The sequence below is a fragment of the Nicotiana tomentosiformis genome, chromosome 1 (assembly GCF_000390325.3).
Source record: "Nicotiana tomentosiformis chromosome 1, ASM39032v3, whole genome shotgun sequence".
NCBI lineage: Eukaryota > Viridiplantae > Streptophyta > Magnoliopsida > Solanales > Solanaceae > Nicotiana > Nicotiana tomentosiformis.
In genome coordinates, this window is record NC_090812.1 from 46,346,967 (window position 1) to 46,367,432 (window position 20,466).

General features: G+C 35.5%; 1 protein-coding gene and 1 long non-coding RNA gene across 3 annotated transcripts; both read right to left on the reverse strand.

The window, feature by feature from the left end:
- Window positions 1–3,827: 3,827 nt before the first annotated feature.
- LOC104114833 (pentatricopeptide repeat-containing protein At4g01030, mitochondrial) lies at window positions 3,828–9,986 on the reverse strand. Of its 2 annotated transcripts, none has more exons than XM_070181937.1 (3): window positions 7,021–9,986; window positions 6,010–6,307; window positions 3,828–4,270 (listed from the first exon to the last, which is right to left on the reverse strand). In XM_070181937.1, exon 1 carries the CDS (start codon window positions 9,816–9,818, stop codon window positions 7,023–7,025), a length of 2,796 nt encoding a protein of 931 aa, XP_070038038.1. In that variant the 5' UTR covers window positions 9,819–9,986; the 3' UTR covers window positions 3,828–4,270; window positions 6,010–6,307; window positions 7,021–7,022. The 2 variants fall into 2 exon arrangements, with proteins under 2 accessions (XP_070038038.1, XP_070038036.1); XM_070181935.1 differs by having other exon boundaries at window positions 6,010–6,313.
- A 7,570-nt stretch (window positions 9,987–17,556) lies between these two features.
- Window positions 17,557–20,281, reverse strand: LOC104114834 (uncharacterized). The gene is made up of 2 exons (XR_690472.4): window positions 17,973–20,281; window positions 17,557–17,873 (listed from the first exon to the last, which is right to left on the reverse strand). It is a non-coding gene; the product is annotated as an uncharacterized lncRNA (long non-coding RNA).
- Between the last annotated feature and the right edge of the window lie 185 nt (window positions 20,282–20,466).

Here is a 20,466-nt window from a genome sequence, read left to right on the forward strand (position 1 = left end):
GTCAGAAATGCGCTACGCCCACCCCGGAGGTCAAACTCAAGCCAAAATCGAGGGTTCGACCCAATTACGAGCCCGAGCCAGTGTCGAGCTCACAGACAAGAGTCGTCACAAACGCACTAAGAGAGAGAATCTTGGCGGGAATCGAGAAAGAGACAAATCATCATGGGTCCTCCACTATATGCTTTATTTTATTATAAATGAAGTAGGATCCCTCTAGTAAGCAGCACACAGAGAAAAATACATTGTAACAAAAAATCACTTCTCATATTGAAAGATATCTCCTCATGCTTGTTTTATTTTACCTTATTCATTCTTTTGGTCACTATTCTCATTCTCATAGCCAAGAACACAAATATTTCTATTTTCCTGTACGATTTGTATCAAATTGTATCACATATCCTTAGAACCATACACAAATTTAACGTTATCCGATTTTTCGGGTAAACACATATAAACTTACGGTATATCATTATCCCCCTAATTTTAAAAAATACTGATTGATGCACTTAAGCTCCACAGATTCTCGCAATTTTGCAAAGGTTGACACAATTACTTTGACTAAGTGATGCAGAAAGCTAAATTCAGAACTTAAAAGAAAATTGCCGCAGATAAAACTACCTCTTCAAGAAACATGTGTTAATAGTATTAAAGACAAATGAGGAAAACATGAAAATTTGGATATGAAATCAGAGATTGATGCGAAGTTGAAGAGGTCAGTATGTAACTATTGATATTCAAAATTTTACCAGCTGGTAATATCAGTATATACAGGATGATATTCTTTGTCACTTACAAAGATGAGCTTCCGTTGTTATTGTCCGACTAAACAACAACATCGTAAGTATGCTTTTTTTATTTGGAAGGAGTTATATTATGTTGCATTTTTAATTTCTTTTGATTAGTGTTAACTATATCTAAAACTTATTTGCCTATAAAGGCATATCTATAACTATAAGTTCTTCCTATAAAAAAATAGTTATATTACGTGGGTACTTCTTGGCGCATCATAAAAATATAGATAGGATCGTTGTGTCAAAAAAAAAGTATTAAAAGCCAAATGTATCTTTCTGCTTCTTTCTTTCTATGTATTTGCTGGATTTTGATTCAGCTGAATAGACGGAAAACTTAAGTTCCTTTAGAGATATCTTTTGTGTAAATATTATATGCTAGCTATTCTATTATGTTGACTTCTGTACTTCCTTTGTGTCTACTGAAAAATTATGAGATGCTCAAATTATGACTTTTATGACCATTTTCTGGCTTACATCCAAAACAGTTTTAAACCCTCAGTAAGAAACTAGAAACTGGAGTGATGTAGAGTATTCAGAAAACGGAGAAAAGTGAACATTTTGAATATGTATTTACTTTTGTCATGTCAAAGGTTCTACAACTAGCTAGGCTAAAAACTTTTTGTACAAATTGACACACTGTAACTCTACGTCTATCATTTTATAACTCAACAGTGATTACAAGCTCTTTAAATACCTTATTGCATTAAGTTTGTCACTTCTTAGCTATCCGTCATTAATTTAATTTAATTGTTTTATCTTTAGGTATATTCAAGTAAAAGTATGAAATATTATTTGTTGCTAATTTCTCAGTTCCATGGTATATGTAGGAGTTTGAGGCGAGACTGTAAAGCTAAAAGCAAAAGAGATAAAAGGAGTAAAATAATAAATGAAACTATAAAAGAGGAGCACAAGTGATTTACTAGAGTTATATTGTAGCAATCAGTGGCGGAGGCAGGATTTTCACTAATGGGGTTTAAAAAAAAATAAGTTAAAAATTTTTAAAAAATTGGGGCCAATGGGAATTGAAAAACTAGTGACCTCTCAAAGTTTTTAAAACCCCCTTGACCACTAAACTATGTTTTTGGGTTATGTCAAGGGAATTCAAAACATAATATATATACGTAAAAAACAGATTTTGTCTTATATATTCGACGAAGGCGGTTCGGATGAATCCCCTTCCACCCCTAAATCCGCCCCTGGCAGCAACATCTTACCATAAAACATGGTAAGGCAAACCTCCACGGGAGTTGACTGGAATAGTTTTGCCATCAAACATTTTGTTGTTTTCTATTTAAAAACAAATCCCTCCGAATTTAGGAGGCATCAAACATTATTTGCTATCAGAATATCATATAGGTTTAGGTGAATGCTCCGATTGTACAATATTTTGTTCTTTGTTGGTTTGCATTGGATAGGTGCAAAGCTAATCGGTGATGTAAATATAAAATGTTCCTTGTCTATCACAACTTTATTTACAATAGTATATTTTATATCTTACTTTAGTACTTGCAAATAATAACAAAGAATTTGAAACTTTAGTAAGTCATCCTTACCGGTGAAAGTTTACAAAATAATCGAAGTATAATAAAATATGTAATAAAACAATATAACGTGTTCGCCCGGGCTACCCTTCCACTAGTTTTAAATAATTCAATGTGTGCGCGAAAATGGGGAGCATAAATCATGTTGTGCTGCGACGCTACATGACTTAGGAGAAGGATAGTTGGGTGTTTCCTGATGTCGTTAAAATTAGGTATAAGTTAGTGTCCAAGTAATTATAAGCCGTGAAAATTTTATAATTTTCGTTAAAAAAGAAATTTGCTGGGGTGGTTAGAACGACAAATCTCTGACGACTGCGAGTCATCTTTTCCTTTTATCTTCAATTATTGGTCTTATTATTCAAAAACCCAAGTAAGTAACTTGTGGATACTTTTTGTTTCTCCATGTTAGTTTCAAAGCTAATATACATAATGCGATAATTATTTTTAAGTCCGGTTATTCGGCTTAACTGATTTTTCTTTTTGAAACATTAAAAACCGAACCGAAAATTGGAAAATTCTAAAACGAAACCGAATAAAGAATCGAAGAAACCGAACTGGAAAAACCAAAATTTTGGTTCGCTCTATTTTTTCGGTTAAACTCGAAATATGCCACATCTGTATTATAGTTTCGAAGACTGGTTGATTTCGGTCATAATAAAAATAAAAAAATAAAAAAGTTCTTGTCTCTGCCTCTGTCATGGGCAAAGCCACATGCTCGTAAGGATAGTCTTCGTCAAAAAATTACACTGTGTATATAGGTAAAATATTACGTTTTAAAGGTATATAACACATATTGAACACCCTTTGTCGGGAATTTTTTTTCACTCCTTTCAAATTTGAACACCCTTGGAGAAATTCCTAACTTCACTGTCATGGCCCATTTTCCATCTGCACTACCCGGTATTACTAACTTACAATCATGAATTCAATTTGTTCATAACCATCTTCTATCCCCTTTAATACTAACTTCAAATCCTGAATCGAACTCTCCAAAGAGAAGTTTAACATAATCACCTTGATTTATCTATAGCAGAGGTCCAGAGTCATGTGAATTTGAGTAACAAATTCACGCCTAAATAGGTAACTCGGGTGGCATAACTTGATACCACAATGAAAAAAGATAAAAAAATCAAATTGATGTACGAAAGGGAAAAACATAGCATTCAGACAATCCATGTACTACATGGTAGCATAAGTTGAATAACATAAAGTTGGCAACTTTGTATCCTTCGAAAAAAACAAGGTAAAAATGTCATGTTTATTAAAACAAACAATAGAAGAGAAAATAAACAGAGAGAAGTCTCAGTACTACATAGCTATGACACTTCGAGAGTTTTTTGGATTGGCCTAAAGCTTTGCAAACCAGCTTTAAACTATTCTTTTGGCTTATTTTGGTGTGTTGCCCGTTTGGATTTGCTGAATTTAAGTACCAAATGCTGCAGAAACCGCACAATCTCAAAATTAATTTGCGTGCAGATAGTATTATCAGATGTACTACTGTTAACTCTACCTTTTCATTGAATTTGATGTACCACAGTACTAGTGCTGAATTTCGCATACACTAAAAAATCAGCAAAATCTGAATTGGAAATTTATGAAGCCATATTTAATACATCCTGTAACTGAGTCCATGGCACATATATGTGTACGTTGTATGAGCTATAAAAAGCTAAGCTATTTGTTTTAACGGTTTTAAAATAGGACTGCTTCTCTTTGCATTTGATAGTCATTAGTTTCCAGATATGTTATCATCTCCTCTCCTATCAAAAAGAGGGATATTTTCCCGTAAGTGCAGGGAGTTGAACTCTAGGAATGCCCAGCTATCATCTGCAAATCCTATAGTGTGAGACTGCTCAACCTCAAAAGTTGATCGCAGTACTGTAGGTAATGCTGTCAGTTGTTGTACTGTCAAGTATTTTGTGCTGATTTCATAATAAACTATAAAAAAAAAAAAAGCAAAATAAGACATGTATCTAAATCGGATATTTACAGGAACTAATCAAGTACATATGCATAATCAGAGTCCATGTTACAAAATTAGGTTCGTTGTCTGAGCTATAGTAAGCTAATTGTGTAACTTAATTAATTAGGGCAGCTTCTCTTTCAATTTAATTCACAGTCCAGTCTACTGTCAACTTCTCACTGATCTCAACAAGGGATATATTCCCACAATTGCAGGGCTTTGAGCTTTAGCATTTGAGCCAAGTTTGACTATGATGCGATGAATTAGATCATGAGGATAATACAGCAACTTTGTGAAAGTTGATATATAGGAGTGAGACATTAAGGAGGACTTTAATTTTGTTCCCAGCCTTGTAGGGAATTACAATAGAGGAAACTGGAACACTCTAGTTTCCAACCATTTCTTTTATCTCTTATCTTGTTCCTATCTATCACAGACAGTTGTCAAATTGGCATAGGCTGTCTTCCTTTCCAATAAGAATAGATGTTTAAAGAGTGAATAATTTTGGCACTGCTACTATTTTTTCTACGCGGGACTTCATTTATATTTCTTGTATGAATGTTGAGGACACCCTTATCTATGCAAGCTCAATAATCATAGTCTCCGATATTAGACGGAATGGGACTCAGATACCTGCATTAGGTTTTCTACCACAAGCTTAATCAAATAGAAGGCTCATTCATAGATCAGCACATAGCTTTAATTCGATTCAATCCAAGATGAGGAACCGAGTTCTTCTTACCATTGTTGGCACGAGAATACCTCTCAAAGGGGAATAATCAGATTCCATCTCTAGAGTTGAGATATTACTAGATTAGCAACACTCGCTTAACCTAAAGAAAGGTCAGCCTGAGAAAACACCTTCCTAAGCTGGTAGGAGAACTTCACTCACTAAATTTCTTGAGTAGAGGAAATCTTTCCTCAGATTACTTGAATGCGAAAGGTCAAATAATTGATTTTCAAATATGTCTGCTATTGTCATAAGACCTCCTAGGTGAGCCACTCGGAGGTGTGGTATTCAGTGTGTTTTACATGAGCTATTAACCGATTAATTTTACAAAGTGTAGTCAAAAGATATATTGAGGAGAAAATATCATAGGTGAAGAAGATAAAATGATGACCAAAGAGTGGATGTAACTACTATCATCTATGTTTATCACAGTTCATTTTCAACAGTTGGACTTGGATTAAAAAATTTTCTCAAAATTTTGGTTGTTCTTAATTCTTTGAACCATCCATCCTGGTTACTTTGCCAAAAACATTACTACTACTACTAACAACAACAACAACCAAAAAAAAAAAAAAAAAAAGTGTAATTCCGTAAGTAGGGTCTGGGGAGGATAGTGTGTACGCACAGTAGCGGACCCAGGATTTTGTGCAAGCGGGTTCAATCTTAGAAGTATATAAATTTAGTAGTAAAATAGTAGTTATCAAGTGTGTTCAAATAAAATATTTATGCAAAATTTACACAGCTTTAATCCTAATTTATACATATACACAGTATTATTTTTACCACTTGGGTCCGCCACTGTGTACGCAGACCTTATTCCTACCTTGAGAAGGTAGAGAGATTGTTTCAGATAGACCCTCGGCTCATGAAAAGATGAAAAAAAAAAAGCAGTACCAACAGGCAGTAATATCAGCAAAAATGATAAGAAAGAAAAAAGAAAATCTAATCCATGAACAGGTAAAACAAAGGATACTCAGGCCTTACCATTCACCAGAAGCTGCATTGTGATTGAGGATGCAAGGCTTCCAAAGACGGTGAATTATCCGAATTTCTTTTCAAGAAGGGGAATCCAGGGAATCATTCTGGGCTCGTAAAGATTAACGGTTAATATAGAGTTTAACTGCTAAATAGATCCCGTCATGTTACATTAGTTTTCCCCTTTTCCTTTGAGATCTCTTAATAGTGTTTTGGTTAAGTAACCTGTTCCACCCCCTCTACTGTTACACATTTCAATAGAGTTTGAGACATTGTTTCTCTCCTTATGTGCCAGATAGCTGCAGCCCTGCAACTTTAGATTTAACCTTATGAGATATATTGGCGAGCAATTTAATTAATGAACTAGGTTTGAATAGTTTCTTACAAAAATGAGACCTTATTTATAAAATCTTCCCTGAAAAATAAAAACCTAGACAAGGAAAGAAACTAAACAATGATCTGAAAATCAAGAAAAAATCAGCAATGAGTTCCTTTCCTCTTTATCTCTCTTCTATCCCTTCTCTTTCTTGTAACCAAACATGGTGTGAAGAAAAAAATCTGAAAATTTATTTCTCAGTTTTTCATAAACAACTGCACCTTTTGCTCAATTTTGCCTCCGATCAGTGCTGACATTTGCTCAGAATCAAGGGTTGTCGTGCGACTGGTATAGTTTGATAGTTTAACGAGTTACTGATCACTAAGATCTCTTCGTTAGATGCTCCAAGTTTTGTTAGTACATGAGTGGAGAATAAAACTGGAGTCATCATACCAAAACGAATATGTACTTGCTCTAAATAGAACCACTGAATCACTTTTTTCTTTTTTTGTGTGCGCAACAGATTGAATTGTGACCAAGCTTTCTGGCTATTAAATATAATAACGCTTAAACTGATTCCAAGTATCACTGTATTCATTCTTCCAACATCTATGAACTTCATATATCACAAAAAATACCATGTACAAAACTGGTATGACACAAGATCTGTTTTCTGTTTTAGGAGAAGAAGATGCTAGACGTACCTCTACCAGAAGTCACAGCAAGAACATTTACCATCCTTAAAGTGGTGAAAGCGAACACCATCTTTTAGGAAAATCTCTCGCCTCCTCAGCAATGACATGTATTTTGCAACTGTATGACAGTCTGAACATATTCTTGTATTATTGATCACTCTAATAGGTGCAGGACTTGTGGTCCTGATTAATCCATATGTAATTGCCAGTTTTTCAGTGTGAGCAAGTAGCACCTTTTCTTTCTCCACTTCAGGAATGTTCTGACAAACACATTTAGTATCAGGTGCATAGCCCAACTTCTTCATCTCAGATATTAACTTGTACAGTTCAAAGTATATCTCTCCTTCTTCTTGATGAGTTTTTCCTGCTGTAGAGAAGATGTGAATCCTCTGATTGACTTGTACCCAACTCCATACAGGTCCGATTTTCACTCCCATTGCTTCCATCTTGTCTCTGATACGGTCAACATCCTTCCATCGGTTTGAAAGTGCATAGAGGTTCATCATTAAGGCATAGTTAGCTGCATTATATGGTTCTAACTTGAAAAGGTATTCTGCTGCAATCTCTCCAAGCTCCACGTTTCCATGGATCCGACATGATGTAAGAAGAGCACCCCAAACAGCAGCATTTGGCTCCATCGGCATTGACTGAATAAAATCCAATGCTTCATCAAGGTAACCAGCTCTTCCCAGTAGATCAACCATGCAAGAGTAATGCTCAATTGTGGGGGTAACTCCAAAATCTGTCTTCATATGATCAAAATATTTCCAACCTTTATCGAGCAAACCATAATGTTTACAACTAGATAGAAGAGCTATGAATGTTATGGCATCTGGTTGGATGTTTGCTAATCTCATTCTATCAAAGACTGAAATTGCCTCTGTACTAAGGCCGTATATGGCAAAACCGGTGATCATGGAATTCCAGGAAGCTATTGTTTTGTCCTCAAGTCTTTGGAAAACCTTCTGAGCATTTTCTAAGTTCCCACACTTACTGTACATGTCTATGAGAGCCGTAGATACATACACATCATCTATAAAATCGTTTCGTATACACAAGCAGTGTATCTCTTTCCCAATATGTAACAAAGAGAGACCTGCACATGCTTGAAGTAAGCTTGAAATTGTAACTGAGTTGACTTTGATACCTTCATCCTGCATCTGAATTAAAAACTCAAATGCTTCTCTAAAATATCCTTGCTGTGAACAACCTGATATTAAAGAGGTCCATGAAATGACATTAGGAGACATGCCACAACTTTTGATCCTTCGAATCATACCCAAAGCTTCCTTAATGCAGCTAGACGTTGAATAACCAGAAACCATGCTATTGTATGTCACTATATCTGGTTTAATCCCTTCTTCCTTCATCTGATTCAAAAGATTACCAGCTTTTTCAAAATGTCCCTTGCAGGAATAACCAGAAATTAATGAATTCCAAGCACAAATATTTCTGTTTGTCATACAATAGAAAACAGCTTGAGCAGATGTCAAATCATCATTCTTCACATACATATCTACTAGTGAAGTTGCAACATGCAGGTCATAGTCAAGTCCATTTCTTATAACATGGCAATGGATCTCCTTACCACTATTCAAATAGCCTAATTCAGTCACTGCCTGAAGAACACTGGTTATAGAGTTGCGATTTGGATGATAACCAGCACTCTGCATTCTCCTCAGAATCGCCAAAACCTCTCGATATGATCCATGAAGAAAATGACCAGATAAAAGGCAGTTCCAGGTTATTATGTCCGGTTTTATGTTGGAAGTTATCATTTCATTAAATAGCTCCCATGCGTCATCAAGGTAACCAAGTGCAATATACCCCGAAATAATACTGTTCCAACAAGGCAGATTACGATTGTCTGTTGAATCAAAAACTACTCTAGCAAGTTTGAGATTGTCATTTTTTACATACATGTTGATGAGTGCAGTGCGTATCATTATATTCGATTCTAAGGCATATCGGATAACATACCCGTGAATCTGTTTTCCTTCATCAAGAGCACCCAATTTCCCACATGCTTGCAAAACTTTGGAAATGGTTAGGCTATTGGCCTTAACATGTAATGTCTGCATTTCATGAAACATTTGTAGACCTTCAGCCCATTTCTCATTCCTTAAATTAACCAAAATTGCTTCATTCCACAATAAAGAGTCACGGATTGATGTATCTTTAAAAACCTTATTAGCACTCTCTGTCCCACAACACCTCCCATAAAAATTCATCAGTGCACATTGTGTATAGACATCTAAATTAAAACCTTTCTTGATCAAACAAGCATGGATTTCCAATCCTAGCCACTTGTCTCTTAACTTTGAACAGATTTTCAAGACAAAAGCTAGAATTTCAGTGTTAAAGTTCACTCCTTTACTATGTAACCCACTGAAAACTTCAAGAATTTCACATGGGTTTCCACCAAAATAACTAAATTCTTCAAGGAAAGAATTCCAATACAAATAGTTCTCTGCAAACCCCACAAAGAATAACACTGCAGCTGATTGAAAATCACCAAATTCCAAGTAAGCTGAGATAAAAGACTGCATATTTCTCTTTGAATCCCATACACTAGACAATTTTATCATCTTGGCATGCATTGCTCTGACTGAGTTTAGTGAATGGAACTCTTTTTCATAATCAAATTGCAATGAAGAAAGTGGAGAAGGTGAGGTTGAGGGTGAAGTTTCAGGAAGTGTTTCTGCTACATTTATAAGGCCAAAATTTGTGGAATATCTTCTGGGTTGCTTTTGGGTGAGTGGCTGATGTGAAGAAATGAAGTGGTACAATGGAGTAGCAGCCTCCATTGTGGCTTTTGAGCTTGAAGAAAATTATGGCATCCACTCAAGGTAGTTGATTGTGAAATAATGACAGTTTAAACAGTAGGATTTGGAGGGCTCTAATAAAAGCTGGAAGACTAACTAGAAGGAAAATCCAGAAAGGGAAAGACATAGGGAAATAAATAATTATGTCTGAAAATCAAGAATCTTTAGTGGATAAGGTTTATCTAGTGTGCATTTTATAGATAAGCCACTGTACAATGCGATGGGCCTTCCATACCTTAAAAAGAAAGGGCGCAGTGCACCGGTAGCCACTTTTAAGCCTATTGTTTATAATATATAAACAATTTATATAATATTTTTAAAAATTAGTTAATTCATTCAAACTTTAGGACTAAGTATCCCGAATTTTTGTATCATGTTTGAGTTGCTAATTTGAAATTCTAGACTTAGTGTCCTAAATTTTTAACCTGCTAATTTAAAATTCAGGATATAAGAATTGAATATCTAGACACAATTTTCGAACTTTAGGACACGATATCCTAAAAGTTTGAACTTCTAGGTTTAAACTTTAGGACGGCGTGTCCTGAAGTTTGAGCGAATTAGCTAATTTAAATACATTTTAAACTGTTGATATATTTTAAATAACATGTTAAAAGTGACTACCTGGTGTCATTTCCGCAAAGGAAATCACTATAATTTTTCTCCCCAAAAACTACAGGCCTCAAAGTTTATTCTCTCTTAATTTTCCCTGTTCAGCAACTGGGATTCAGCTAGCGGACAAATTAAGAATTAAAAGGTATACGACTGAGAAAAACTTTAATAAAGGGTAAGAGTGTAAAATTTGACAAGATTAATGTGAACTAGTGTGAACATTTTTTTTTTTGATAATAACTGTGAATATATTACCATAACCCATCCAAATTGATACAACCTATAGGAGCACTCGAAATTTACAACCACCTTCTAGGAAGGGTGTTGAGTAATTCCAAGCCCCCGGAAAAAGAAACTAGTTACAAAACTTCTGAATCAACAAACTACCTCTATGTACTCTGGAATATTTCCTAAGTTCTAATCTTTTCTTTACTTCCTGTTTAATCTGTGTAGTGTTTCTCTATTTACACTTTCATTCTTGAACAACTTATAATTCCTTACTCTACATGTATGGTAGATCATGGCTCCCCAAATAGCCGTTGTTATCTTCTTCTTGAGTTTACTCCAGTATCTTCGTTTCATCCATCTCAGACTTTGCCCAACTCCCATACTCTGTATGTGTATGCCCGACTATTGTTCTATTATCGGTTTCAGTTCCTTTATCCATTAGCATTCAGAAAACAAATGTGAGGAAGTTTCCTCTTTTGCCTCATCACAAAGACAACATAAGTTGTTATCAGTAGGTATCTGCAGTCTAGCCAGTCTCTTCTTGGTCATTAATCTATCCTGGTTAGCCAACCATACTATTACCTTGTGTCTAGGTAGCATTGTTGAGTTCCATATTAGATCAGCAGCCTCAAGTTACTGCATATCCCCCAGCATAGCATTGTAGCTTCTAGTGACTGAATAATCACCCTAGTGTGAATATTTGGAAGCCTCGTTTTAGGAAGAAATTGGTATATGTATTTTTCATGCATTTACATTACATAATCATACTTTATGTGATGTCATGCATGACATTATTAAGGTCATTTCCCTTCTATAAATAGCAAGGTTTTGTTCATTTGTAAACACCTCTCACTTGCCTTCCTATCTTCTGAGACATTTGAGTCTTCTTTCTCTCTTGTCGTATTTCACTTATATTTTTGGAGTGAAATAAAGTTTGAGTTGATTGTGTCTGAGGACTAGGCAGAAAATCAAATTTTGCTGAACCTCGTAAACTTCTGGTGTTCTTTTTATTATTATCTCATTTACTATTTATTAGCTACCTTTAGATATAGTAGTTGTGATTTAATCACTTTCTATATATTCGGCTTTTGCAATAATTAGTATCAGAGTCAAGGTTCTATTTGAGTATGCTCTGTGGTTGCAGCATAGTCTAAACTTTCACATCAGAAAAGAATTACTTTGGTGTTCTATAGTGTCAGCAAATAAGTAGTATCTGTAGCAAAAATGGGAGAAAAGAAAAATGAAGAGTCCACATTGAGTGTTAGTAATACGTTGTTGGCATCTTCGCTTATGACAAGAATTATGTCAAATGCGAAATTTGCAGTTAAAATTTTTGACGGGTCAGGACATTTTGGGATGTGACAAGCTAAGATTCTTGATGTTCTTTTTCAACAAGGGCTAGATATTGCCATAGAAGAAAAGAAACCAGACAATATATGAGAAGAAGAATGGAAAATTATCAATCGCGTTGCTTGTGGTACCATTCGATCTTACCTTGCAAAAGAATAGAAATATCCATACACAAAAGAAACTTCTGCAAGTAAATTGTGGAATGCATTGGAGGATAAGTTCTTGAAGAAAAATAGTCAAAATAAAATTTATATGAAAAAAAAGACTGTTACAATTCTCATATGTTTCTAGTACTACAAAGAATGATCATATCACCAGCTGTAATAAGTTGGCGACAGATTTGCAGAATATAGACATGACTTTTACTGATGGAGATATGGCCTTAATATTATTAAGTTCACTTCCTGATTAGTACGAGTACCTTGAAACTACTCTACTTCATGGGAATTATGAAGTATCTCTCAAAGAAGTTTGTTCTGCCTTATACAGCTATGAACAAAGAAAGGGAGAAAAACAAAAGAGTGGAGAAGGAGAAGCACTGGTCGTGAGAGGTCGTTCTCAAAACCAGATAAGAACAAAGAAAGGAAGATTGAAGTCAAGATCTAGACCCAGCAAAGATGAATGTGCCTTTTGTCGAGAAAAGGGGCACTGGAAGAAAGACTGTCCAAAGTTGAAAAACAAGGCCAAACCTAATAATAGGAAGGTTGTCATAGATTCAAATGTAGCTAATTGTGACGAATCTGATTTCTCACTAGTTACAACAGAGCCATTCAAATCATCTGACATATGGTTGATGGATTCAGCTTGTAGCTATCATATGTGTCCCCATCGGGACTAGTTCGTTGACTTTCAAGAAGAAAAATATGGAGTTATTCATACCGCAAATAACAATCCTCTTACCGCATATAGTATTGGTTCAATCCAATTAAGGAACCATGATGGATTGATCAAAACATTAACAAATGTTCGATACGTACTGGATTTAAAGAAAAATCCCAATTCTGTGGGAGCCCTGAGTCAAAGGGGTTCAAAGTCATTGCAGAAAATGGGGTAATGAGAATATGCTCTGATGCACTAGTGGTAATGAAGGAAATTCGGAGAAATAATAACATGTATCACTATTACGGTAGTACAGTTATTGGGACAGTGACAGTGATATCCATTGATGACAAGGAGGCATAAGCGACCAAGCTATGACACATGCGCTTGGGACATGCAGGAGGAAAATCCTTGAAAACTTTATCAGATCAAGAATTGTTAAAAGGAGTAAGACTTGCAATTTGGAGTTTTGTGAGCACTGTGTCAAGGGAAAACAAATAAGGGTTAAATTTGGAACAGTTATCCATAATACTAAAGGTATTTTGTATTATGTTCACTCTGATGTTTGAGGTGCTTATAAAACACCTTCATCATGTGAGAAATACTATTTTGTAACCTTTATTGATGACCTTTCACGGAGAGTGTGGGTGTATACGATGAAAACTAAAGATGAGGTGTTGAGAATTTTTATCAAATGGAAGGTGATGATAGAGACTCAAACAGGCAGAAAGATAAATTGTACTCGCACAGACAGCAACGGAGAATACAAAAATGAACTTTTCAATAAGATTTATGAAGATGATGGCATTTTAAGATATTCCACCGTCATAAATACACCACAACAGAATAGAGTGACAGAACGTATGGATCGGACTTTGCTGGAGAAGGTTCGTTGTATGTTGTCCAATGCTGGCTTGGGCAAAGAATTTTGGGCTGAGGCAAGAACATATGCATGTCACCTCATTAATCATCTATCATCTGTCGTTGTTGGCATCAAGACACCATTTGATAAATGGTATGGAAAACCTGTTGAAGATTATAGTTTTTTCCATGTATTTGGCTCAATTGTATATTATCATGTGAAAGAATCAAAATTGAATCTGAGAGCAAAGAAAGCTATATTTATGGGGATTACTTCTGGAGTCAAAGGATACCACGTATGGTGTACAGAGACAAGAAAAATTATATTCAACAGAGATGTTACCTTTGATGAGTCTGCCATAACAGATAAGGTAACAGTTGAAGATGTCAAACAAACCGATGGTGGTTCAAAGCAAGTGGAGTTCAAGAAAAAATTAATTTTTCTAACACAGGGAGAAAATGAGGAAACAACAAAAGATTTTTCTCTGGAAGAAGAGCCAGTGGAGAGGGAGATTCCAACTCAAGAACCTCAACAACTTTAATCAATATCAACTAGCAAGCCAAAAAGAACAATAAAGAAACCTGCTCGTTTCATAGAGATGGTGGCTTGTGCAGCCTCGATTGTAGCTGATGGTGTTCCTACCACTTATAAAGATGCAGTCTAAAGTTCAAAAAAAGATAAATGGAGGATTTCCATGAATGAAGAAATGCAATCCCTTCGTCAGAATCGCACATGAAAATTGGCCAATCTCCCGAAGAGAAAGAAAGCAATTGGTGCAAATGGGTATTTGCAAAGAAAAAAGTATTTCCTAGCCAAGAAGATGTTCGCTACAAAGCAAGATTGGTAGCCAAAGGATACGCTCAAAATGAGGGAATTGATTATAATGAGGTATTTTCTTCAGTCGTGAAATACTCCTCCATTAGAGTTTTATTGGCTTTGGTAACACAATTGAATTTGGAACTAGTTTAGTTAGATGTAAAAACTGCATTTTTACATGGAGATTTGAAAGAGAAAATCTATATAACTCAGTCAGAAGAATTTAAAGTTGCTGGAAAGGAAAATATAATGTGCAAACTTGAAAAATTGATGTACATATTGAAACAATCTTCTAGACAATGGTACAAATAATTTGGCAAGTTTATGTTGCGGCAGGAGTACAGAAGAAGCAAATACGATCATTGTGTGTATCTACGCAAGCTTGAAGACGGATCTTTCATATATCTTCTCCTATACGTTGATGATATGTTGATAGCTTCAAAAAGTCAAGAGAAAATTGAGAAGTTGAAGATTCAACTTAAAAAGGAGATTGAGATAAAGAATTTGGGTAAGGCGAAGAAATTTTTTGGCATGGAGATAAAAAGAGATAGACATTCAAAGAAACTTTGTCTATCTCAAAAAGAATACTTGAAGAGAGTAATAGATCGATTTGGCATGAATGAAAATACGAAATCGGTTAGCACTCCGCTTGCTCCTCACTTTAAGCTTAGTGCTGCTATGTCGCCGAAGAATGAAGCTGAACGAGAGTATATGTAAAGAGTACCATATGCGAATGTCGTTGGTAGCTTGATGTATGCAATGGTTTACATAAGACCTGATATTTCACATGCTATCGGAGTTGTAAGCAGGTATATGCATGATCTAGGAAAGGAGCATTAACAAGCTGTAAAATGGATTCTACGGTATATTCGTAATACTGTAGATGTTGACTTGATTTTTTAGCAAGAAGATAGTCAGTATCTGGTTGGATATTATGACTCAGATTATGCGGGTGATATGGACAAGCGTTAGTTGGAAGTCTACTCTGCAGTCAACGATTGCTTTGTCTACTACTGAGGCAGAGTACATGGCAATTACGGAGGCTGTAAATGAGGTAATTTGGCTTCAAGGGTTGCTTAGAGAGCTTAGTATTGGTAAAGAAAGTATCACACTATTTTGTGATTGTTAAAGTGCTATCCAATTAGCAAAGAACCAAGTTTATCATGCAAGGACGAAGTACATTGATGTTCGATATCACTTTGTATGAGATATTATAGAAGAAGGTGGAGTCATGGTGCAAAAAATTCAGACTACAGACAATCATGCCGATATGCTAACAAAAGTAGTGATTGCGATCAAGTTGCAACATTGTTTGAACTTGATCAACATTGTTGAGCTTTAAAGATTAAAGTTGAAGACACAATCAAAATTTATTGGTGAGAGAAAATTGAAAGTGTGAAATCTTGCCAAGGTGGAGATTTGTTAAATTTGACAAGATTAATGTAAACTAGTGTGAACATATGGAAGCCTCCTTTTAGGAAGAAATTGGTAAATGTATTTTTCATGCATTTACATTACATAATCACACTTTATGTGATGTCATGCATGACATTATTAAGGTCATTTCTCTTCTATAAATAGCAAGAGTTTTGTTCATTTGTAAACACCTCTCACTTGTCTTCCTATCTTCTAAGGCATTTGAGTCTTCTTTCTCTCTTGTAGTATTTCACTTGTATTTTTGGAGTGAAATAAAGTTTGAGTTGATTATGTCTGAGGACTAGGCAGAAAATCAAATTTTGCCGAACCTCGTAAACTTCTGGTGTTATTTTTATTATTATCTCATTTATTATTTATTAACTACCTTTAAATATAGTAGTTATGATTTACTCACTCTTTATATATTCGGCTTTCGAGACCATGTGATAGTTCTAGGATCAGAGTGCATCATTTATTTATTCCTTAAGTCAATAATTCAACTGCCCCTTAATTCTAAATTAGTTGGACCACCTATATGAATCCTCCCATTTCATTTTATTCAGGCCAGTTTTCTTTCCAATTCTAAATATAATTTGTTTAAGGTACTTCCTGAAAAAGGAAAACTTGAACAAGGCGGACCGCATTGTTGGGTTAAAATAGCTTTTAAGTCAAGTTCGCACGGTTTTCCCCTAAGGATACAACAACATACCTAGCGTCATCCCATAAGTGGGGAGTGGGTTTTTTCCGAAAGGCTAGGAAACAGAAACCTGGATAACCTTGACGGGTGTGGGAATGATTTGAGATGGGTAAATTGCGTAGGAACAAGAACAACAATCTTTGATTATATTCCTCTTCTTTTTGTTTTTCCTTCGAATATTCTTTATCTTTACTATAATACTATTTAGAAACTCAGAATGTTTTGCCTCTACTGCAAACACAGTCAATTTGGTGATCCCTGAAACTTTGTTCTTTTTAAGGAGCAGAATATATACAAAATGCAGCATCTCAGCGGGCAAGATTGGTTACTTTGTGTAAATGTTGATCCATGATTCTCCAATTCGCAAATGAATCTCATGGCCTTTATACCATTTTTACACAATTAGTTTTCCCAGCGATCATTGATAATTGTAATAGAATTGAAAAAAGTTAGTACTTACCACTTAATTTCTATGCTATTTTAAATATGGTCTTAATGAGCATAATCTCTCATATCTTTTGGCAGGCATTTGATCTGAAATTGAGTAGGTTTAGGCACAGAATGTCATGGTAAATAACTAAACAGTTGTCTGCAACATCAGTTAGGCTCTTACTTGACCAATTAGCATTCATTACAAGTGAGATTTTATTAGCGAAGTGGTTCTTTATGCCGCGATTGCAAACGTTAGTTGTTCAATCCTTGGTTTACTGCACTGCTTATGATCAAATATGTTTAAATGTGGTTACTATGATCCATATTATTAGCGCAGTCTACCCATTCTTATTGCAGCTTTGAGCTGTTTCTGCAGTCAGCGTTTTTGCTAAGCCTTAGGCCGTATCTGATTAAAAGGCAACTGAGCACTTATGAGTGACTTCAAGCTCCAAAACACAAGTAGTAATAAGTTTTCTTGCAGAGACAGAATCTTAAAATTTTCGGGCACGTTTGATAATTACAAAGGAATATAGAATACAGCCAGCCACTTCTCAACTTCAAGAGGCCGATTCAAGATTTCAAGTCAGTGGATCACTGCACCTACAACTCCTTCGTGATGAGGGGTACTTTAAAATTTTCGGCTACACATACATATTTCGGTAGTTAATGCAGACGAAAATACAGCAGCCCCTGGTCAACTCAATTTAGGCCTTAGAATCATAATCAGGGTGAAAAATACATCACTCATTTGTCTTCTCTTGCGATCATAGAGGCATTTTTGAGCCGATGTACAGTTGATCCACCAAAACTGCATAGAAAAATAGAATCAGTTAATCAGAAGAAGAACATTAGTATTTTTTTTAATAACTGACAAATTCCAGTAGGCCAATGGCGCAGGTTTCGGAACCTGGTGGATAATTGGCTAGCCTCTCTACATTTCTCCACTTAAATACCATGCTTTTGTTTGCGGCAAGGGGAGAAGAATTGCTCCTTTGTTGAGTCAGAATTCTACCAATATATCATGGCAGAATTTATCCACTCTCACTCGAAAGACCTCTGGCACTAACACAAACCAAAGAATAAGGCATTTTAAGCCAGAAGCCCTTGAGGGAGAGTGAACAAAAACTGCCCTGTTAAGAGTAATATAGTTTCTAAATCCAGTTGTGAGCACTGAACAAGACACTTCTTATTGACTCTCCCCGCTCGAGCTTCTTTCGCTGCATGCTTTCTACTTTAACCTTAAATCATACTCTCTAAACATTGCAGGAGAGAAGCCCTTGAGGGAGAGGCAACAATAACTGCCCTGAAGAGTTAATTTATTGTATGAGCTAAATGTGTATTTGATTGGCAAACTGAGTGATTTAAGAGCAGCCTATTTATAGGCAAGAAAAGATACAGAATGGAAAAAAAGAAATTTGTGGGACCTTTGATATCTTGGCTCTTGATATGAGTGGCAAAACCAGATTCTTTTGATTCATAACAGAGCCCCATTAAAGTATGGATTACCTATAATCTTTGTTCCTTAGAGATAGAAGTCAACCCCTTGTGATTAAAGAATAAAAGCATCTCATCCTCTTCTCTATTTTATCATCATATTCGAACTATTCCCTGACGAATAATTCTTGCTTCTGATAGTCTTCTATGGGTGTTTCCGTTTCTGATTGCATTACTTTTTGCTAGTTTTGTATTTTTGCTTTAGATGTCAGATCGGTTTGCTTGTTATTGCCCCTCCCCTCTCCCCTTCCTGAACCGAGGGTCCACCGGAAACACCATCACTGCCTTTTTAAAGGTAGGGGTAAGGTGTGCGTACACTCTACCCTCCTCATACCCCACCTGTGAGATTACACTGACTATGTTTTTGTTGTTGATAGTCTTCTATGTTCTTTATCTTAATAGTATTGATAACGAAAATGGAAGCTTATATCTAAAATTCTCAACACGATCTTCGAATACTTGTACAATTATAGAGAAACTTCAACATTGATAACAGCACGGGAGCTCAAAAAAAGCACAAATAGTGAACGGCGGCTTCACAATTTAGTGGTATCATTTCCCTAGATGCAAGAGAATTCCCAGCCATGTGACATGATCTCATTTTATGTACATAAGGATGTAAGTATCCAATAGACTTTCATCCTAATCAAAAATCTTGTGTTCGAACGGAGAAACTCCTGGTAGAGAATATGCTTCCACCCTTTAATGGCGCCTACACAGTGCGCAAAACCGAATTACTCGGGTCCGTAAATTTCGAATACCGAATGATTATACCAAAAAAGTATCCAATTAGCGTATATTTGAACATTTTCAATAACTCATAGCATGCCCTTTCAACATTTCCTGTAACTTTAACCAGCCATTACGCCGCGTCTCCTGCATTGGCCTATAACTGAAAGTTACTCATCTATTTTTAAATTGAACAGATAGTACTGGGAAGGTGGGATTAACTTTAAGAAAATAGGATCATAAAGATTCTTTTCTAGACAAAGTTGCTTTACATAGAAAATAGGATCATATATATTGACGTGGATCACCTTATCTACATGAATTCTGCGTTAGTCTATACACGCAACTTTTATAAAACAAATTGTACAATAATCACTGTTAAGGATCAAAGAAATGACAAAGTAAATGATCTTCTTTGTTTGGAACCAAAAAACAAAGTGTGAGGTCCCCATATTCCCATAAACAACTAGGCTGCTAGGTTCCATGTTGAAAAAATCGACCTACCATCTTCTAATGACACATGTTAAGTGTGATAATAAAGAATGATCCAATCAGAGATATGGATTTGCTTTTTTGATCGGAGTAATCTAATGGGTGGCAGACAATATTCATGATAAGACAATGGCTGTAACAGTTTGGACATTGTGGTGAAGCTGCTCAAGAATAATAGAGTAGAAACATTGGTATTGACAAACAACATTAGTAAGCTACATTATCTGATTACATAATTGTTACCACAGAAATATAAGAAAGATATAACGAGTTTTATCTTTTTTTTCTGAATAAAGAAACAGCTCAATCTTATTTTCTTTAATCATGTGTCCGAACCCGCCAGCGCATACAAAACCAATACTGACAAGAGTACGGAATAAACAGTGCAGTACTGATTTTGTCATTCTTTTCGAACCCACTAAATCACTCTTAGGCTTATATAATTGATAATTCAAGCATTCCGTATCTTTGATATTGTATTGAGTAGAGTCCACTAACACAATAATGATACAGGTGGCAGCTATACTTAGATTAGGCTCGAGGATGGTGATCAAGGGAAGAGGACATTTATTCTACAAGCCTTTGCTCACAGAACAATCAAACACAACATGACTTCAAGAGCTAGCAAAAGAATATATGCCATAAATTCTTTTTTTTTACAAGCAAAATTTCGGTTGTTTCTAACA